Source organism: Lontra canadensis, unplaced genomic scaffold, assembly GCF_010015895.1.
Source record: "Lontra canadensis isolate GAN:19392208 unplaced genomic scaffold, GSC_riverotter_1.0 scaffold78, whole genome shotgun sequence".
NCBI lineage: Eukaryota > Metazoa > Chordata > Mammalia > Carnivora > Mustelidae > Lontra > Lontra canadensis.
The window spans coordinates 4872239-4885867 of record NW_022631072.1 but is presented as its reverse complement, the minus strand read 5'-3'; the positions used below and the strand labels follow the sequence as shown (position 1 = coordinate 4885867).

The 13629-nt window shown below is 43.2% G+C and overlaps 1 protein-coding gene across 11 annotated transcripts in view; it reads left to right on the top strand.

Moving 5' to 3' along the window:
* The window catches only part of LTBP1 (latent transforming growth factor beta binding protein 1), a 398263-nt gene that overhangs the window by 153367 nt on the left and 231267 nt on the right, over positions 1-13629 (top strand). For 6 of the 11 annotated variants that reach the window (XM_032881895.1, XM_032881898.1, XM_032881896.1 and 3 more), the window contains exon 5: positions 10165-10332. The exons of 1 other annotated variant lie outside the window; for it this stretch is intronic. In XM_032881895.1, the coding sequence (XP_032737786.1) occupies positions 10165-10332 (168 nt within the window). 4 more of the 11 variants (XM_032881905.1, XM_032881904.1, XM_032881902.1 and 1 more) reach the window with 3 other exon arrangements.

The window sequence follows — 13629 nt, the reverse complement described above, 5'->3', positions numbered from 1 at the left end:
AATGGAATCCTAATTCTCAAAGCATATGGTAGATATAATCTGGGACCCTCAGGAAAAGTGGCCCCCACTTAATCAAGCCTGTGATAAGTCATGAAATTTGTTCCTTGGTAAACAAATAGCCCAATAGATTTTCTGCCTTTGAGTCAGACTTGCTTCTCCACATATGAACAAACAGATGTTATTTATGGAAATGATGAGTGATAGACTGATAACAAATGCCTCCATTTACTTCTCTTTGGAAAAACAACAAATGTGAGGATAAATAAAACCAAATTCTGTTCCAAAATTAAGGCATAGAAAATTCAAATCATGTGAAACCTATCTAACCCATGCTTTCTGTATGGAGACTGTGCAAACTAGCCAGATTGTGTGAGGACTAGAACTAGAAGACACCTAAGTATTCATTGCTCTGCACCTTGTTCTCTGGGTTCAGGGACAGCCGCGAAGTCCTCTCTTAACTGGTTGTAGGAAGCCTGGCCTCCCAGGGCTGTTTGTGAGATCTCTAGTTGTGTTGCTGCAAAGACCAGTGTGGGTTTTTTAAGGGAGGTAGAGATTTTCACATGAAAAATGCATCTTTTATTTATTTTTTTTTAAGATTTTATTTATTTATTTGACAGAGATCACAAATAGGCAGAGAGGTAGGCAGAGAGAGAGGGGGAAGCAGGCTCCCTGCTGAGCAGAGACCTGATCCGAAGGCAGAGGTTTTAACCCATTGAGCCACCCAGGCACCCCGAAAAATGCATCTTTTAAATGGTATTTCTCCCTCGGGAGACAGACTCTCAGAGGGAGTTGCATCTTGAATGTTGATGCCAAGAAAGAAAACAAACAACCTCCCCCACCCCCCCCAAAAAAAAACCCAGCTCCCTGGACAAACTCATTCAACCCTCCCCAAGTATGTTTCCCATAATTGTCAGGATTCTAGGTCCAGGTGGTGGATTACATTCTCACTTCAGAATTGAGTACATGGGTGCAGTGAGTCCCTCCTGTCCCCCTTTGTTTTTTGCTCTGTTTTCTGTTATCTACTGAGTTAAGTCCTGTCACCTTGGGGATGTGTTCCTCCCTCTCTCTCTCTCTCACTCTTTTTTTTTTTTTTTTTTTTTGAAGATTTACTTATTTGAGAGAGAGAGTGTAAGAGCATGAGTGGGGAGAGGGACAGAGGGAGATAATCTACAATCTCCCTGCTGAGTGGGGAGCCCGGATGTGGGGCTCGGTCTCATGACCTATGAGATCATGACCTGAGCTGAAACCAAGAGTTGGACTCTGACCCGACTGAGGGGATATATCACAGCATTTCAAATGCCACCACCACTTCTGGACAGATTGGGAATAGTAGGTTCTCTGGTATTCAAGATTAGGAGCAGAGATTTCCAGATATGTTCTAGACAGGAGAGTTTTAAAAATTACATCCAAGGAGCCCCTGTGAAGCAGCCTGGGGCAGTTACAGGACGCCAGGGCTGACGTCCTTAGAGTGTTGTCCCCTCTTTCCCTGGACTGCAGTCCAGAGCCTGTCCTGAACTTTCCAGGGTGTTCTTGTCTGTCAGCTGAGATATGCCTGGACGGTTGAATCCCTTCAGGAGATGTTAAAGAAAGTATTTTACAAAACAAGTCAGAATATGAAAATGCCAAAAAACCATCGGTTTATTTTGCTAGTTTTCCACTTTTCGTACCGACTGTATTTCTTTCTGCAAACACTGGACCAGATCCTCCTAGGTGAGCAACTTGTTGGGGAAAAGTTAAGTCTTCTGATTGTAAAATCTATTACACCTTCAAACACACTTGATTTTGCTCCAGAGATAAAGAGAGGATCTTTTAACAATTATTTGTAGAGAAGAGAACTTATGGTTGGTATTTAAAGAGGAGTAACCCCACGTAGGAGAAGGAAGGATGAAAACAAATCCTATGGTCTCAAGGTGTGTGGCTTAGAGTCCTCCTGGGGCAGTAGGGTCTGGTTGGCAGGGTAAGATTGAAGGCTGAGAAAATGTGGCAGGTAATAGGTGACAATCTAAGATTTTATGCCTTGAGTCAAGGTAAAACAAAGACTGAGTGAAATAGGAAATTACACCTGACTCCTGAAATATGTGGAAATTTGGGACGAAATCTACTGTCTTCGTTGGTGAATCTCTGGCTAATCTCTTGGCCAGTCTCCCTGTGCTGGGAACCAACATGTATTTCACAAGATTTTATTTATTTGTTTGTTTTTAAGAGAGAGTGTGCATGCAGGTGCGTGAGCAGGGGGAGGGACAGACGGGGAAGGAGAGGAAGAGCATTTCACGCAGACTTGGTGCTGAGCCCTGACATGTGACTTGATCTCATGACCCTGAGATCATGACCTGAGGCAAAACCAAGAGTCCAACGCTTAACTGACTGAGCACCCAGCTACCTCCCAACATGGGTGGGTTATGGGTGGGTTTTATGGTCCAGTAGCAGTTCATAATAGGCTCACGGAATCTCAGTAGGGATGTTCTCAATTTCCTAGTTCTTTGACAAAGGTAATGGATACTTGGTAAATAAAAAATGGGTTTTAAAACTCCTTACACATCATCATAACTCTTACTGACAAAATTAAAGGAGGTTTCTATCATGTGTCAGTTTGATTTCTGCATAATATGTTGTGAAACTTCGGGAGTAAATTGTTTTTCTTTTGAAAAAGTGAGAAATTTCTGTTTCCTGTTTATTCAGCTATTCTCTCATTGGCATGTTTAATTTTCACTTTTTTATGTCGTTGGCCATTTTTGGGTACTGTTTTAATGATTTTTGGGAAAACTGTGTTTTGTAATGACTGCAGGGTTTCCTGAATAACAACTGTGTTTTTGCTTGATTTGAAACTTTTATGGCTACAACATTTCTCTTTGACAAATACAGCTTACAGCAAGTATGTTTTAGAGCTAAAGGCTTAATAGGAGTATTCTTTACTATTTTAACACTACTGGCACTTAACCCACAGATAAATATTATTTATTTAATTTCTTTTAGTGAAGTTTGTTCATTCACTTATTGTTCTTGAACACTTACTATGAGAAACATGTTGGGCATATAATAGTGACCAGATGTATTCCTGCTATCATGGAGTTTGCCTTTCAGGATGATAATCAAAGACATATGTAAAGTATGTTTATAGGAAATAGGAAATGTAGGGCAAGGTATGGTGGATAGGTGATGTGTGGGGCTGTTGCAGTTTTATGAAGGTCATTAGGAAAGGCCTCTTGATGAATTGACATTCTGGAGAAGTCTTGAAGGAAGTGAGGGAGGAAGCCGTGTATGGCAGAGGGAGAACATTCTAGGTGGAGGGAGTGGCAGGTGCAAGGGCCTGGGACAGAAGCACGCCCATCCTAACAAGGAAGCCAGAGTGAATGGCTTGAGGAAGGCTGTGGGAGATGAGGTCAGATGTTGCCACTGTGGATGCCCCTGTTGGCCATTGTGAGATCTTTGGCTTGTGATCTGATAGAGAAGGGAAGTCCCGGAAAGGAGGAGCCCTATGATGTCACAGACAAATTAGAATAGATAGCCCGAGTGCTGTGAGGAGGGTAAATTGGAGGAGGGCAAAGTTAAAAGCAAGGAGTCTGGTTTAGGAGACTGTTGACATAATCCAGACCAAAGATGATGATGGATTGTACCAGAGTGTTCGTCATGGAAGTAATAAGAAGGTGTTACCTTCTAGAAAGACAGTTAACAGGATTTGCTATTGTTTTGAGTTTCAGATGGACACCAATCAAGAAGTTGCCATTTTCTGAGATGGGGTAAGACTTGAAGAGGAGCAAGTTTGCGTGTGGGTACAGGAAGGAATCAAAGCTTAATTCTGAATACATGTTGTTTGGGGTGTCTGTTAGGTGTTAGATATTTACTTAGGAAAGACCCATCAACGGTTGGACCATTGGTTGCTTGGTTGCACACACATTTAAGGTAGAGGTGGTCCAGGCTAGAGTTTAACATTTTCTATATATAAGTTCATAGATACTGTTTAAATCCATGAGATAGAACAGGATGATCTCATCTAGGAAGTCTTTTTAGGAAAGAGAAGGCCACAGAGACTGAGCTCTGGGGCTGTCGCCCAGAGAGGGTCATGAGGAGCACTGGCCAGCAGGGTAGGAGAGAACCATGAAAGAGTAGAGTCACTTAGGAGACTGGCGGAGAAAGTGTATCGTGAAGCTGTGTCCTTGTGTGTTAGAGAGGCTGAATGTTGGAGGAAGAAGGACTCAGAGAATTTGCCATTGAATTTGGCAATGTGGAGACCCTGGTGACCTTCACCAGGGCAGTTCTGGTGAAGTATGGACAGCAACAGCTTAAGTGCAGCAAGTTCCAGAGAGAATAGTTGGGGAAGCAGTGGAGACAGTCAGTAGAGCAGTCTTTTGAAGAGCTTTGCTGTAAGGAGAGCAGAGAAATAGAGTATCACTTGCACTAGAGAGGAATGGAGACAATAGGAAGTGCTGCTCTTGATATTTGGGCGAGAGTGCAACGTGTTTGCATGAGAACACAGATGAGAAGAGAGCAAGTCTTTGAGTCTGTAAGAGAGGGAGGGATCCATTACTTTAGCTGGGGAGGGGACAGTAGGGGGAGGTTGGCTTTAGCTAGAACCCCATCCTTCATCAGGGGGAAGGCAGGATAGGTACAGATCCAGGTAAGTTGGTAGGCCTGGGTCATTAGAGCTTTTATTTTCTTAGTGAATCAGGGAGTGAGTTCATACAAGAGAGTGTGTGACTAGGTCGCTGCTGCATTTCTGCCCAAGTGGCTATTTTGGGGACTGTATTTACATTTTCAAACATGGTGTACTGTTGATGCCTGTTTTCTTGATGCGTGGTAGCCAATTCTATAAGGAACTCAGAATATATCCAGAAACTTATTCTTACATTAAATGATTTAACAGACCCACAGAAAGGTGAAGATGAAGAGTTCATCTCCTTGAAAGTATAAAAAGGAAAGGAAATCTTGTATGGAGATGTGAGAGAGATAAGTAATTGACCTAGTTGCCTTGAGTGGATATTAATGGAGAATTGAGGGGCAGAGGAAACTCACATGGTCTTTCTTTTAAAGTGTATCATGTCAACTCGATAGCATGTAGTTCTTCCTCTACTTCTTCATTTAGTCATAACTACCTGGAAAAAACCTCAAGAGATGTTCCTGGAATGTAAGTCCTAGAGTCTCATCTGAGGAGGTGCTCCCATGACAACTAGAAATCTGTTCCAGGACTAGAGCCACCCGATGAAGTAATAGATCGGATGCTAGTTTGTTTGCACAGCACCTTTCTCGAGGAACACAGTATTCTATGGCAATTATTTTAATAGTCCATGAGGAGTTAAGCAAGCCTGGAGAGCAGAACAATGAACTCCTGTTATTCTAAGCATTATTTAATACTTTGATGATTTGCCCTTCAAAGAATTCTTGGCCTTTGGGCAAGCAATGGACTGCAGCAGAAGAGTGAGCTCTTAGCTCCTTTTCTCACATGGGACCTGTGTATTGATTGAGCTCCGAAGTCTCTTTAAGCAGCCTCCGTTAATGGGCAGGGTGACGGCTTTTAACCACAGAGGGGGTGCTTCTCCTTTGCCGAGGACACTTCCTGTGCGCCTTGGTCCCTGTTGTTCCAGTTGGATGAAGGCTGATGGGCTGTCACAGCCTTCTGTGTGGATGTGGAGGAGACTGTGTGCGTGACATCTGACATGAGTCTTGAACTTGTTCTGTTTATTTCTTTGGCTGCCTTTGCTTTTGGTCCCATCCTAGGCCAATGACGGAAAGATGGCAGCTGGGCACTTTTCTAGACTGAAGTCTGTTTGTCAAGAACAATTTTCACATTTTTGAGTTTTTCTCCATCATTAGTGATCGGGAAGCAGAAGTGAAAGCTTTTCCTGTTGGGAGGATATCGGCTTCACTTCCATCCCGTTCGCCATATGCTCTGAATGTCTGTGGTTTGTTTTAAACCATGTGCCAGTGCCTCTTCTTGGAGGTTTAACTTTGTGCAGGGGCTGGCAGGACCTGCAGACAGGATGTTGACTCCTGAGTATCTTGACTGACTGACTGACTAGGAGGCCCGATGGAGGTGCTACATGGCTCCAGGCAATCTATGTTTCTAGCCAAGGCCTCTAAAATGCCAGGTTTGAAAACACTTGCTTAAGATTTCTGGGGCTTATTTACCTGCGGGGATCTAAAAATTACATTCTTTTCATCAGAGGGACCAAGCATTAAGGCTCTGGCAAGAGTTTTCCCTGTTAAGTCCTGACTGGCCTGACTTTTGCTTTCCAGACTTGTAATTCTTTTCTTCTTTAAGATTTTATTTATTTATTTGAGAGAGAGGAAGAGTGAGTGAGAGAGAGAGCACAAGCCAGGACGGGAGTGAGGGGCGCTGGGGGAGAGGCAGAGGGAGAAGCAGGCTCCCTGCTGAGCAGAGAGCCCGACCTGGGACTTGATCCTAGAACCCTGGGATCCTGACCTGAGCCGAAGGCAGATGCTTAACTGACTGAGCCACCCAGGCGCTCCCCCAGTTTTGTAATTCTTAATCAGCTATTAGCGCTCCAGGGACGGTCTTTGACCGCTGATTTTACCATGGGCTTCAGTCTCCTCTCTGGTGAAACAAGGCCTTAGACCAGAATGGCTGACAGCATCCGGCGAATCCATGATCTCCATGGGGTTCGACAGTCTTCTTGGGGTCACTTCATGTATTCTACACTTTATGCATACGTGTATGCAGGCATGTGGGGTTCTTGAGTTTAGTTTACTCCAAGCATTTGAGGAAGATTACAGACCAAGGAGTCTCTAGAGGAAAGTTCACTGCCACTGTTGGTGAATTCCCTGTAAACTCTAAACAGACGAGTGGTATTGTCTTGAGCTTGTCACATGTGAGGAATTCGAAACTCAGAGCAGTTTACCTTACTCGTGGGTACTTTGAAAGTCAAACTCTACATGATACCCTAGTAGAAACATAGGAATGATTTTACAAGGGGATAGGAGAGTGTATTTTCTAACTCATTTAATATTTTTGGAGATCCTGTGAGAACTACAAATGACCATCTAATGTCAAAAGAAGATACGAGTTTTTCAATACTGATTGTGAGATTGATATGGAAAACAAAAGCTAATTATAATGAAGAAATCAGTGCTTTGTGAAGACAAGAGGACCCGCTGAGATTACGTGTCTGCTTTAGAAGTAGACTACTTTATAGCAGAAAGTTAGTAAAACACAAAGGGAAATATGAAATGAAATGTGTCTTCTTCCAAGACGATGTGAACATTGTAAAAATCAGAATTAAGTTATATGAAACTGTCTCTGCCATTTGAAAATCCAAATGATTCCAGGCCAAAAAAATTTTTTTTGGCAAAGAAATAGAATAAGTTTTTAAAAACAATAGGCCCGGAGAATCTCAAGTGCCTATAAAGTGACTACTGTAGCCGAGAGGTGAAATGGGAATAATGATTAAGTGCTTGCTTTCTTTGGATGTCTCTCTTCGCCGAAGTGAGCATAATTTAGGTGACGGTCTGAGCATCTGCATGGCAGCTGCTGGTGCCACGAGTTAATGCCAGAGAAGACAGAATAGTTGGCACACCATTTCTAATTTCATTATTGTACCAAGAGCCAGAAAAAATAGAAGTTTATATTCTTTTGAAGTGAGATGATGTTGTCTCTCTCTCTCTTTTTTTTTAAATGGGCTCCACACACTTAGATACACAAAGTTTTCTCAAGATATTTGTAAGCATGGTCTGACAGTTTTCAGCATGAGCTGGGCTGTGTGTGCCTGCGTGTGAGTGTGTGTGCTACTGTAAAAAAAAATAATAATAAAAAATAAGTCGAGCTGCATGAATTTTTCCTGATTGTGGAATGAACATTCTGTTTTAGTTCTTTAAAGTTCTGGTTACACGCAAACATTTTAAATACTGCATAAGCATTCAAAACAGTGGTTCACACATTGTTTCTTTAAATAAAGTTTTATTGGAACACAGCCACCACCATGCATTTACGTAATGTTTTTGACAGTCGGCTTTCCTGCTGCCACAATAGAGTTGAATAGTTGCCAATGGAGTCCATCAGGCCTACAACCTTGAAATATTTACTATTTGGCTCATTATAGGAAAAAAAGGTTTCCAGATGCCATTTTGTAAGGTGCTGGAAGATCTGGTCAGGCCCCTAGACTATCTCCCCACTTCACACTAGGTGTCCTGATCTCTTGTGTTAGAACCACTGAATGGGAATGGGAAATCATCTTGGAAAAACATTTGAAAAGAACTGAGGCTCTTTTTCTTCTGGAAGAATCGTTTTCTTGTGTTAAGTGAGTGGGCCAACCCAAGCTGATCTGTTCAAGATCCTGCTAACTTGAGCTTTCTTTGCTTACTTGGTAGTTCTCTTTGAGTAGTTGAAGGGCGCTCATGTGGAGCATGAGCTCCAATTGTTAGATTGGGAGACCATGGGGAGTGAGATCAGGATGAATGGACGCCACTGCCACGCTTGAGCTCCAGAAGGTAGGAACAGCTTAGAACCAGAACGTGCTGTCTTAGTGGGTAATGAGCTCCCTGTCGCCAGAGATGTTTAAATAAAGGTTGTGTCATACGACCTTTGAGCCCCAGTTCCAGCTTTGAAATTCTAATTTTTGTTGTTGTTGTTGTTGTTGATAAGGTTTTTGGTTTTCAAGCTCAGTTCTGACCATAGTTTATTTTGTTGAGGGCTTATAGAGGCCTCTTAGATGACTTCCTGAAAATATAACCTTGGTCAGACCAAAGGAGTATATACAGAGGCAGAATTGCTTCTGGTAGGCAGAGAGTGGCCGCAGAAAGGCTGACCCAGAGCTAGTCTCCCCTTTGGCCACTAAAGTAACACAGTGACAATAGGATAGGCACTACTTCCGACCACCCTTAGTCTCACAGATGAATAATCCGTCTCCAGCTTCTGCTACCGTCTTTGCTTTCTGCCTTAGGCTCCTGGAAAGAGGAAGGACCTGGATGGGGGCACATCACAGCTGTAAAAGTCAGACTAGAGTTTCTTACTGCACTTTGCTATGGAGCCTAGATTGGGACTTGGCCATGAATGGCAGTTCTGGGTGAGCTCATACATTCTCTATGCATCTCTGCTATGGCCGCACAAAAGCAGCCGTAGAGAACATGTAAAGGAGGAACGTGGCTGTGTTCTAATAAAACTTTATTTATAAATGCAGACAGTGGGCCAGATTAGATCCCAGGGCCACAGTTTGCTGACCCCTGATAGAGACGTTGAAAGTTAGAACTAGCTAGAAAACATCAGCTGTGATTCTTTCACGTTTTATAGAAGTGGTGAAATGACATGTCCAAAGTCACACCACGGCTGTGCCAGGATTATGAACCAGACAGAGTCTGACTTTGAGATCAGTGCCCGTTTCGTGATACTCTGCTGCCTCTGCTGTGCAGTCAGGTCACAGCATTTGGTTTTGAGGAGAGGGCCACGAGAAAGCAGGAAATACCTGCCTGAGGCAGACTGTCTGCCGGATGGTCCTGGAGCAGAGGCAGCCCTTGGGCCTCGTGACCTGGCCTCCCTCTCCCTTAGGCGGACCCCGTTTACAGTACAACAAAATACAGGTTGCATGAATTAAGATGGAGAAATAACGCCCCAGAGTTGTGAAAAAGAAATGGGCTCCCACAGCTGCCTCACAGGATTTGATCACTTCAGCTGAGAGTGCCAGGAGATTTGAGACAGATGTTTTCAGACATGCCGCATGCCTAAAACATTTCCAGGGGTCGGGCTGCAAATGGTGACTTAAGAATTGGAGAAACAGGGAAAGTATGCAAGCTGAGGACACAAGAGTTTATTCACCGTGAGGTACACGGCCAACCTCTTTGCATTACATGTGCCTGTCAGGGTTGGCTCTTTCATGTCATGCCCTCCGTGTTGCTCTTTGTCTGCCCGTGAATAAAGTGCAGCATTGTGGTTAGTAATCCCACTCCAGTGACTCGACTTCAAATGTGGTTTTGGAGTGCATCCCAGAGTTCTGTTTGCTAAGCTTCCTACTCCTGTTTCAGAGACACCACTGGATACAGAGCAGCGAGCACTAAAGGCTTCCCTCTTTCCTTAAACCTGTCGGGTTGTGGGCTCTCCCGTTCCCCCTCTCCTCTCCTTTCTTTTTCTCCCCCCCCCTTTTTTTTAAACCTTCCAAGGCACGTTCATGGATACTAAGCTGATGTGTTTGTTGTTCTTTTTCTCCCTGCCTCCGCTCCTAGTGAGTAACCACACTGGCCGCATCAAGGTGGTCTTTACTCCGAGCATCTGTAAAGTGACCTGCACCAAGGGCAGCTGTCAGAACAGCTGTGAGAAGGGGAACACCACCACTCTCATTAGTGAGAATGGTCACGCTGCCGACACCCTGACGGCCACGAACTTCCGAGTGGGTGAGTTCCTCCATGGTCCCTGACTGTCCTTACTCAAGAGAGGCTTATGAGATCGAAGCCTTTAGACAGCCCCCTCCGCTCCCATGGCTCTCTGCTCGAATGGGTTTCTGTCTGGGAGTCCGAATGTGCTTCTTGTGTGAGCTCTTGTAAATGACTTTCGGAATAATTTTTAACCTGCTTTTTGGCTTCTGAGAGCAGTGGCAGCTAGCACGTTGCCCCTTCTTGCCTAGCACTTACGCAGCCCGCGGTGATGGGAGGTAGCAATAGGACAGAAGGGGGTCGGTTTTAGATGAAGACTTCGCACACGACTTGCCCCGATTGGCTTCAGATTTTTATCTGCTCGGTCATAAGGAGAGTTTGCATTAGATCTGACTCATGTTACAAGATGTGGATAGTGGTGATGGAGTTGAAGTTTTTACTGGATGAATAGTCGTGTTCTAAAAAAAAATTGTCAAAAACTGTATTCCAGTTGTAGAAAGGAATACGGACTTGCGTCTTGCGCCGCGTTGCTGCTCTGTATCAGAGGGCTGAATTATAAATTGATATATGACAAGGATTCAGGGGAAAAATGCGAGTGGCTTACTGTCAGCACTCAGGACCTTTGAATCTCTCATAACTAATTTAAATATGGACTGTGGAGGTTACTGAAAAGAAAGCTTTTTACTTTAAGAATTTTTGTGTTGTTTTTACTTCTTCGTAAAGGGAGAGAGCATTGTGGTCCGCTGAGTGCTGTCACACTGCCATGTTGTCATGCAATACGGTATTTTTGTCACGGAAAAATGTCTTTTATTATTTTTTGACCAATTATGGTTTGCCATGTGTACTCAAATAATCACAGACACCCACATTACATTATGAGCTACTCGCAAGAATAACCCAAATGTCAGACAGATAATAACACTGGCTAGATCTGGTCTTTTTATGGAATATTGCTGTTTAGTCTTGAGTGTGTGTGTTTGGGGGGGCCAGGAGAGAGGATGTCTCTTTCAAACTGATGATCATCAAGACAAAATACAAGGGCAAAGCCTGAAGTCCTTATTAGCTCTGTGATTATTCTCTTGCTTTATTGTGACTCCCACTCCTTCGGAAGTCAAAGCAGTATTCGAGATAGTCTGTACTTGGAAAAAACATGTGCCCATAGATACTATTTAAAAGGGTATTGTGAATTTCCTGGCTACGCTAGGTGTATTTGGGCATATTTTAAAAAGAATGTAGCTGGTAGGTGCCAAGTGGCACATTACACTTCTCAGGGCAGAGAGCTGAGTCTCATGGGAAGTGTGTTGAACCACAGATCGGGAATCTAGACTCTGGTCCCGGTCCTGCCACTAACAACCTAATCCACAGGGTGTGACACTTACTGTTTCTGGACCTCGGTTTCGTCTCATCCATAAAACAAACGGGTTACATTTAGGGGCCTCTGAAATTCAGTCTGTCTTTAAAATCTTGGGATTTTTTATGAGTAACAAGTAATATTATTTTCTGGAGGGCTGTAGACAATGAGGGGAAGAGAAAAGGCAGTTCCCAGGAGGTTGTTATGGGCTTAATGACTTTTTCCCACTTTTACTTTTCTTGATTGCCTTCCTTGCTCTCATGGGTTTCCCAGCTCCCTCAACAGTGTCGGCTCTCCCTCCTCTTTCTCCTCCTCCTCGCATTTTCCATAAATCTTTACAGTAGGAATGACAAAGTAATCGGATGGGTGGTAATTTTTTGGCTTACAGTGTATTCATTCTGAAACTAAATATTTGCAGGCTTTGAGAAACAGAGGAAGTCTACTTGTTAAAACACGCCGCACACTTTCCTGTCTGGCATTTAAGTAGATGTTTAAGAACAGGAGAACAGGATACACGTAGCCTGGTCACAATATGAAACAGAGCAAACTTATTGACACACACAAAAATCTCAAAACCAGAACTCAACTCTGCCACAAAAGGATTGGCAGAGTAGTTTAAAAGAGAGAGACAGAGAGGGCTCGGGAATAAAGTTTCACGTTGGTAACCCTGGGAAATACTTCATGTATGTCCTCAGTGATTTTCCTCTTCTCTTTATTTAGATGCAAATGTTAGATAATTTGAGGGAGAAGCTGTACATTTCTTTTAATTAAAGAAAGGTCATTCTGTAGAACTTACAGATTATGATTCTTCAGAGATACAGAAAATTTTAGAAATTCATTTTTTAGACCTGTATCTTTGTGGACTTAGCTGGTATAATATAGCTGGATTACTTACAGAAAAAGTGACTTTCTAACTTCCTGGTTTTTTTCTCTTTTTGTATTTGCTTACAATACATTGCATCTTTTGACAAATAGGATATGTATATGGAAAATAGAACAGCTTGGGGACAATTAAAAATTCATCATAACTTGCTAGCTACTCTCTTTGGCCTCTGGTACATAAGATGTGGGGGGCTGACAGACTTCTTCTGTAAAGGGCCAGATAGTAAATACTTGAGACTTTGCAGTACAAACTGCACGACGTGTAACTCCTCAGCTCTGCGTTGGCCTTGCAAGCAGCCATATGTACAAGCCTGGACGTGGCCCTGTACCAAACCCTTGGTGGGCCGGTTTGGCCTGAGTGGTGCGGTTTGCCGACCCCTGCTCCAAGGAGTCAACATAATACTGGGAAAACCACATGGACTTCAGAGTCAAGGCAGCTTCACTAAATAATCCATTTGGATAATCAGAACGCAGAAATAATTTTGAACATTTCCATGGCGGTTTATAGGTTTATTTGTTTTTTGAAGGAATGGGGGGACACATAATAGTAACATTTTTTTGATAAGGAAACTTGGGTGGTATAAGTGAGCTTGACTTAGTTACACAGCAAGTCTGCTACCTAGGACCAGAACTTAGATCTCCTTAGGTCATCTCTTTACTTAATTTCCTGGGGTCAGACCACAACGTGTAGGAGGGACACAGGTGAAGGACCTCATGGGGTTGGTTTTGTGGGAAGGATGGGTGGTCTGAGAGAGAACAGAGACCAGAAGCTCTGGGTTGCTGTCTTGACTTCATCATGGCCATTGGGCATATTCTGGCCTTAGATCCTCCTGGACTCTGGTCATTGATCACACAGAACAGGTAATAATGGGTATATAGAGGGTGATTCTGCAGCAGACACAGGGGTGATACTCATTTCTTCCTTTTTTTTTTTTTTTTTGGTGCTTCTTCTGTAGTAGGTGTTCTGGTCTATGATGATAGTGAGTCTGGGCTGTTTAGAAATGAGAGGCAGGTATATTTTTCATGACTATTAAGCATAGAGTCTCTGTTCTTGAATATTCAGTTGGGAAAAAATATATATTTTT